The 8,596-nt window shown below is 37.9% G+C and overlaps 1 protein-coding gene across 1 annotated transcript in view; it reads left to right on the forward strand.

Moving 5' to 3' along the window:
* THAP6 (THAP domain containing 6) overlaps positions 1–8,375 on the forward strand; it is a 12,138-nt gene extending 3,763 nt beyond the window's left edge. The window contains exons 4-5 of the mRNA XM_014445931.2: positions 3,144–3,266; positions 6,081–8,375. Of these exons, the coding sequence (XP_014301417.1) occupies positions 3,144–3,266; positions 6,081–6,320 (363 nt within the window). The 3' untranslated portion in view covers positions 6,321–8,375. The remainder of the gene's footprint in view (positions 1–3,143; positions 3,267–6,080) is intronic.
* Positions 8,376–8,596: the final 221 nt, after the last annotated feature.

An 8,596-nucleotide genomic window follows, 5' to 3' on the forward strand; every position in this document is an offset into this window, starting at 1 on the left:
TCTCACTATTATAGATAAACTAGAGGCCTGGTGCACAAAAATTTGTGCACTGGGGGGGGGGGGGGGTCCCTCAGCCCTGGCTGTGCCCTCTCTCAGTCTGGGAACCCTCGGGGGATGACCACCTGCTGGCTTAGGCCCACTCCCTGGGGGATTGGGCCTAAGCTGGCAGTCAGACATCCCTCTGGCAGTCGGGAGCCCTCAGGAGATGTCCACTTGCCAGCAGGGAGCAGGCCTAAGCTGCAGTCTGACATCTTTAGTGCTGCTGAGGAGGCGGCTGTACTGGCAGCTGTCAGCCTGGCTTGTGGCTGAGCAAAGCTCCCCCTGTGGGAGTGCACTGACCACCAGGGGGCAGCTCCTGCATTGAGCATCTGCCCCGTGGTGGTCAGTGTGTGTCATAGTGACCAGTCATTCCCAGTCGTTATGCTGTTAAGGTCAATTTGCATATTACCCTTTTATTATATAGGAGTGCCTGGCCAGCCTGGGTGAGAGGCTGATGGCTGTTTGCAGGCTGGCCATAGCCCCTTCAGGGTGGGGGTCCCCCCTGGGGTGCCTGGCCAGCCTGAGTGAGGGGCTGATGGCTGTTTGCAGGCTGGCCACAGCCCCTTCAGTGTGGGGGTCCCCAATGGGGTGCCTGCCCATCCTGGGTGAGGGGCTGAGGGCCATTTGCAGGCTGGCCACAGCCCCTTCAGGGTGGGGGGTCCTGCTGGGGGGTGTGGCCAGCCTGGGTGAGGGGCTGATGGCGTTTGTAGGCTGGCCAAGACCCCCAGCGGGGACCCTCACCCCATGAGGGTTTGGCCAGCCTGGGTGAGGGGCTGAGGGCTATTTTCAGGCTGGCTAAGCCCCCCAGTCGGGACCCTCATGCCATGAGGGTGTGGCCAGCCTGGGTGAGGGGCTGATGGCTGTTTGCAGGCTGGCCACAACTCCCAGCCACCCAAGCTCCCAGTGGAGGCTGGCTGGAAGCAGGTATCTGGGATTTATTTGTCTTCTATAATTGAAATTTTGTTGCCTTGAGCGGAGGCCACAGCTGGCTCAAGGCAGGTAGGAAGCTTGGCTTCCTCCATTGCCAGGGCAACCAAGCCTCCTGCTTGCTCCAGCTCTGTGGCTGCCGGCCGCCATCTTGGTTGGGTTAATTTGTATAGTCGCTCTGACTGGCTGGTGGGCGTGGCTTAGGGCGTAGCGAAGGTACGGTCAGTTAGCATCTTTGTCTTTTATTAGTGTAGATTATCATCTTTCACTATTTTAAATAGCACTATAATGAACATTATTGTAGCTGAATCTTTGTACATATCTTTATTTCCTTGCATTAAATTCTTTTAAATTGTTGGCTCAAAAATTTTACACATTAAAAAAATTTTTTTAAGAAATCCTTTTTTTTTTTTTAATTGATGCAAGAGAGAACGAGAGAGAGAAACATGGATCAGTTTCCTCTCATATCCATCTCAGTGATCAAACCCACAACCTGGGTATGTGCCCTGACCAGGAATCAAACAGGACACCTGGTGTAAGAGACAAGGCTCCAACCAAGAGCCACATAGGCTAGCCACATTTTTAAGACGTGCTTTTGATACCGTTCTTCCCAAGGCCTACCACAAAGCTTATATCAATCTATCCCCCTACTAACAATGCATAAGCATGTCTGTCCATCCCAACCCTTGGGATTAGTTGTGTTTTTAACCTTTGCTAAAATTAATAGGCAAAAATGTCATCTTACTGTTTTAATTCATCTCTGAATATTAGTGAGTTTCTACATTTTTTGTGTATTTATTCGCCATTTATATTTCTTGTGTGTGTGTGTGTGTTATATCTTCAGGTCCTCTTCTATTTTCATATTTTAAGGTATATTGTAATGTCATATATATATATATATATATATATATAGAGAGAGAGAGAGAGAGAGAGAGAGAGAGAGAGGATATGAACCATTTAACTGCCATCTGTGTTGCAATTACTTTTTGTTGTCTTTAATTTTAATTAATGAGGTTGGTGTTTTTTTTTTAATTCAGACTTTTTTGTTAAGCAGTCAATGCTATATTTTCTCTTATATTGTCTGACTTTAGCCTTTCCCACCTTAAGATTATCTAAACACTAGAGGCCCAGTGCACAAAATTCATGCACAGGGGGGAGGGGGGTTTCCCTCAGCCCAGCCCACACCCTCTCCAATCTGGAACCCCTCGATGGATGTCCGACTGTGACGGGCAGTAGGACATCCCTCTCACAATCCAGGACTGCTGGCTCCCAACTGCTTGCCTGCCTGCCTGATTGCCCCAACTGCTTCTGCCTGCCAGCCTGATCACCCCTTAACCACTCCCCTGCCAGCCTGATCGATGCCTAACTGTCCTCCCCTGCTGGCCTGGTCGCCCCTAACTGCCCTCCCCTGCAGGCCTGGTCGCCCCCAACTGCCCTCTCCTGCAGGCCTGGTCGCCCCCAACTGCCCTCCCTGCAGGCCTGGTCACCCACAACTGCCCTCCCCTGCAGGCCTGGTCCCCTCCAACTGCCTTCCCCTGCAGGCCTGATCGCCCACAACTGCCCTCCCCTGCCAGCCATCTTGTGTCCACATGGGGGTGGCCATCTTGTGTGTTGGAGTGACGGTCAATTTGCATATTACCTCTTTATTAGATAGGATTCCCTATATTTTTTATAGATCCTCATAGTTTTTAATCTTTACATAAATTTTTAATACATAGACTTTCATCATGTTTTATTATGTATAAGGATATAACTGTTTTCTTATTTTATTTTGACATTATTTATAGCTTTTCTCCACTTATTCATAATTCAATTTTTTTATTCTAAAGGCTTTTAGAATAAAAAACTACACTTGAACTATTTCTAGATTTTTTTTGTCCAAGAGAGTAGCAAATTGCTTTTACTATTATTTCTGTGTAAAATTTTCTTAATACCTGGAGGACATATCTTTTCTCATTATTACTCTTCTTTTTTAGGAAAATTTCTGCTTCTAAATGAACTTTAGAGTAATTTTGGAAAAGTTCCTTTAAAGTAATTTCAGTGGAATTTAAATTTTACTGACTTTTAAAAGCTGTTTTCATTAAAGGAAATGTATTAATTTTACAAAGTTAGGAAGGAATAAAATTTTTAAAAGGACGGAAGTATCTATAATAATTTTTATTAACAATTTTTAACAGGGGAAAAGAGAACAACTTCCTTGTAGAAAAAACTTTATCCTCAAAACCCTTCCAGTCATAAACCACAATCACAAGCTTGGTGCTTCCACGTGTATCGAAGAATTTCGATCCCAGTTCATTTTTGTAAGTAAAATTACTTACTGAGCTAATGTTGATATTTTTAAGATGAATTTTTCCTTTCCATTAAACCTTTCAAAATCTTATTTTAAAAACCTAGGGGTTTAGATGTTTGAGATTTTTCTTTTTAATCTGTAATATCCAAAAATAAACTGCTTCCCAGAGCCATCATAATACAATAACAAATTAGAGGTAGTTAAGCCTTTGTTTACATATTTAGTTAAAAGAATGCTTTCACAAGGATATTTCAACCAAGAAAATGCAGTTCCTCTCTTTAGATACTATATTTTTATATGAAAACATGTAATTTAAAAAATAGTTATGTCTTTAGGTTTTAAAGTATAATCATGCACATACAGAGTAGTCAAGCTTGCACTTATTTATACATTCCATTGTCTGATCATGTTAGAACCAGGCCTGAAATTCAGATCTGTTTTACTATCTTGATTACTATAGCTTTTTAATAATTCTTTAAATCAAAGTTGGTAGTCTTCCAACTTTGTTCTTTTTCAAAGTTGTTTTGAATATTCTGGGTCCTTTGCATTTTTATATGAATTTTAGATTCACTTTGTAAAACATCCACAAAAAAAGCCAGCTAGAATTTTGACTGGGATTATGTCGAATCTATAGATTCATTTGGAAAGAATTGCCATCTTTTTTTTTTCTTTTTAAGAATTGCAATCTTAATAAGTCTCTTACGTCTTTTAACCCCAACTCATTATATGTCTTCATATATCGAGGCCTTTAACTTCTCTCAGTGATGTTTTATAGTTTTCAGTGGACAGGTCTTTCACTTCATTTGTGTAAATGATACTGTTTTAAATAGAATTGATTTTTTTATATTGATCTTCTATCTGGAAAACTTGCTAAACTTACATATTAATTACCAAAGCTTTTTGTAGAAGCTATCAGATTTTCTACATCATGTCGCCTGTCATTAAAAATAGTTTTGATTCTTTTCAATATGAATAACTGATTTCTTTCTCTTGCCCTGCCTTGGACATTCAGAGCTATACCAAATAGAATTACTAAGAACTAATCTTCATCCTTGCTCCTGATTTTTTTAAAATTTATTTATTGATTTGAGAGAGAAAGAGAAAGAGGAAGGGAGAGAAAGAGAGGCAAAAACATCATTTTGTTGTTCCACTTATTTATGCATTCATTGGTTGAATCTTGTATGCACCTGACTGGGGATTGAACCCACAATCTTGGCGTATAGGGATGATGCTCTAACCAACTGAGCTACCTAGTCAGGGCTCCATACCTTGCTCCTGAGTTCAGAAGAAAACATTCTGTCTTTCACCATTGAAGACATTAATATGATATTAAATATAATGTTAACTACAGCTTTTTGTAAATGCCCTTTATCAGACTGAGGAAGTGTTTTTTTATTCCTAGTTTGCTGAGAATTTTTATCAGAAAAGAATGCTAATTTTGTCAAATGATTTTTTTGTATCTATTGAGAGATCATATTTTTCTTTTTTTTTACTTTGTTAATATGATTAGTTACATCAGTTGATTTTTGAATGTTAAGCCATCCTTCCATTCCTGGAATAAACCCTACTTCTTAATGATGCATTATTTCTTTCATAAATTATTGTGTTCGATGTTAAGATTTTGTTTAGAATACTTTCTTGTATGTTCAAGAATGATATTGGCCTGTTATATTCTTTTGTTTCAATCTTTTTGTCATTATCAGAATAATGCTGAACTCAATGAGTTAAAAAATATTGCCTCTTTTTTATTTTCTGGAAGAATTTGTATAGAATTGGAATTATTTTTCCCATAAATATTTGGTAGAATTCTCCAGCAAAGCTGTCTAAGTCTGAAGTTTTCTTTGTGGAAGAGACTTTTGCTAGCTTGTATTTTCCAAGGGGTTTGTTCATTTCATCTCAGTTGTCATTGCCTATTAGCTTAAAATTGTTCATAATACTTCCTTATTATCCTTTTAATATCTATAATCTGTAGTAATATCATCTCATTTCTGATCATTTGTTTCTGTTCACTTTTATTGCTGACCAGCCTGACTAGACAGTTATCACTTTAATTGATCAGTCAAAACTTTATATCTTGGGCCTTGTATTGGTTTTTTAAGATAGGTGTCATTCCAGTCTCTTATTTCATTTTGGTTGGAAGCAAAAGTTCTCTTCACTAATTTTAATATTAAATAAAAGCTTTTCAAAATGTTTTATAGTGCCTTTATAAATGTCAGTGTTATCTTTCATATTTTCAAATGAAAAAAGTATACCAGCAAACGTACGCATAGTCATAATTAATATTGAGAGAATTTAAATTATCTCTTTAAAAATTGAAGGCCCGGGTCCTCTTTAAACCCATAACACCCAGCCTGAGGGCCTGCTTCAGTCAGTGCTCCTTTCCTGACTTCCTTTATAAAGTCAACTGTTCATCAAACTAAAGTAACTCAGTAACAAATTTAACAATATAAGGGTTTTTTTTATTGTTAAAACTTAAACTTAGAAGCCCCACACTTAGGGAATGGAAGCCTTATAGTCATTGTGGGTTTCATGGTGCTCATAAGCAGATACCTACTTTGAATGAGAAGTGCATCCCATCGATAGCATTCTGCTCTCTTCTTGTCTGTCTAGCCTTCAACAAAAGAAAGAGACTCTAGGCACCTGAAATATTGCTTACTCCCTTATCCTCTTCGTATGTTCACCAACTTACTGACACCAACTTACTATCACCAACTTAAAGGTCTTCTCTAAGCACAGTAACTGGAGAAACAGCTGAGGCCTAGTTATAAGCTTTTGGCTAATTACTTGTCTGTTCATTTTACTAACTTGGTATTTATGTTTTTAGGAACATAGCTACAGTGTAATGGACAGTCCAAAGAAACTTAAGTATAAATTAGATCATGTGATCAGCGAGCTAGAGGATACCAAGAAAAGTCTGCGGAATGTTTTAGACCGAGAAAAACGTTTCCAAAAATCATTGGGGAAGACAATCAGGGAATTAAAGGAGGAATGTCTCATCAACCAAGAAACAGCAAATAGATTGGAAGCTTTTTGTTGGGAATATTGTCAGGAGAGCATAGAATGAGACTGTATTTCATGAAATAATTTCACGTTATGTTTAACTTAAAATTTTTTTAAAGTAATTCTTATTTACCATCATTAAATACTGCCTATCATTTAGAGTGCTTCTTTGGATCCTCTTCAGCATTAAGCATTATAGTTGTTATCCAAAGACAGTTTTTGAAGACATGCAGAAATTTGTGTTAGTTCTCATGTTTTGGTGTGACTTGTGACAATTACGTTTTTATATACCTAGACTAGTGCCAGGTCGTTATAAGTTAAAAGATCAAGAAAATTCCTCTGGACTAAGGAAATGATATCAAATCAGCCATGTTAAGCTATGGTAGTAGGAACTGAGCACTTCTTCAGCAGCAGTAGATTTTTCACTTCAAAGGAATACTTTTATTGTTTACATAGGTACTCTTTATGGTAAATATGTTCAATTACACTTTAAATGTATCTTACTATAAAGCAGAATTTATAACACATGTCAATCTTGGATCCATTCCAAGGTGCTTTTGTTATCAATAATACCAAAAGATCTTTTTACAAGACATCTCATGGTACTGACCCTGAGAACAGCATATGGTACAGAACTTTAGGCTTTTAAAGTTGTCCAGAGACAAGTTAAGAAGACCCCTAGACAAGGTCTCAGTTTTCAATACAGTACATTGTTCTTCCTCACTATGAGTAATTTGATGTAAACCTGTGTAGCTTTAAAAATTTCAGAAGGGGTCATAAATCTGATTTTTCTAATAGCTAGTTACTCTGACAGTTCTGAACATTCTTTTTTTTTTTACTGGAATTTCATCATATGCTATAGTAGTTAGAATTTAAGTGTCAATTATTTCAGTGTGTTAACTAGAAATGAACTGCATTTTATGCTAAAATGTTCATTATAATTTTATTTGTGATATATTAATATCAATAAGGATATGGTCACTTGAATTTTTTTATATTTAAGAATTCTCTGTTTTAATGCATGTTATATTTTTATATAGGATTCTAAACCTTCCCTCTGAATGGGATTTTACCCACATTTGATGGATCAGCATTATGCTAAGAAATCACTGAGGTCACATATTTTTGCTACCTTAAAAAAAAAACTCATTAGTTACCCATTATTTATTTTAGTTATTTAATTTTGAATTCATAATGGACATTTCATTGGGAAGTTTGAGTATGACCTTAGGTTTTATAGTGATTCTGTGACAGATACGGAGATTTTTTTCCCTCACCCTATTTTTTAATGTAAAAATTAAAGTCAGTGGACAGTGGAGAAAAGTAAAAGGATAGATCCAAAGCAGTGTGTTCAAATTCTAGCTCTCTGCAGGCTGCTTAGAATAAATCAAGCCCGGGAGACCTTCACAAAAGTCAAGTCCCAGCTTCTGCCACTATCAGTTACCCGTCACTTTTACTACTTGTGTTCTTTTTCATTGGTCTTCGTATCACTGAGCGAGAGATAACTGTGGGAAAATATTCCTATCATCAATGACTTGGCGCTACCTATTTCCTCTTTATTTTTATGGAGAAGTGATTACCAATAGAAATATGACATAAACAAGGCCTTCCCCACCTGCCACCCCAAACAAATACCTGAATACAGTATATACCTCAGTTCACGGTTCCCAGAAAACAGTTCTTAGCCTGGGGAAGAGCTGTTCTATGCAGAGCAAAACCAGTCATCCCCCATCCAGAGGTTCCTCCAGTAACCAAGGCCAGCCTAAGGGTTTCACTTTGTTTTAAGGCTTGGAGTGGCCTCTGGATTCTAGAACAAACCAATACACAAGTTCAACCTCAGCACCAAATCAGGTATGAAGGACTTGACATGGCGTTTTTCTCATATAAAGTTTAAGTTTTTAGACTTTGGTTGCTAAAGTTAATCATAATTATAACGTAGTCTTTAATTGGAGAAAAGATGAACTGTATTAAAATATGTATGCTTAGTTTTAATAATAAAAGGATAAAATTGTTACAGAAATAACTGGGGGTGAAGAATCTGTTATATATTTGAAAAAGAAAATATTTTCTTTAGTAATGTTCTCTATGTGGTTTTTGTACATTTAGTTATTCAATAAAATGAACCAAAAAAATCCAAGAGTTTGCCTTAATTTTTTCCACATTTTCCTCAATAATTCTAAAATCATAGAGTTTACTAGGTTAGGTGACCAAGTGGCAGGCCTGCTTCTACTACAATTTGGACCTGCCATAGACCCCTTTCCTGCTCTGGGCCTCACTCAAAACTGGCAGCCTTTCATGTCACCCAGTGTAGAGCAGAGAGCAGTATTCATAGGTGTGAAA

This window comes from Myotis lucifugus, unplaced genomic scaffold (assembly GCF_000147115.1).
Source record: "Myotis lucifugus unplaced genomic scaffold, Myoluc2.0 scaffold_487, whole genome shotgun sequence".
NCBI lineage: Eukaryota > Metazoa > Chordata > Mammalia > Chiroptera > Vespertilionidae > Myotis > Myotis lucifugus.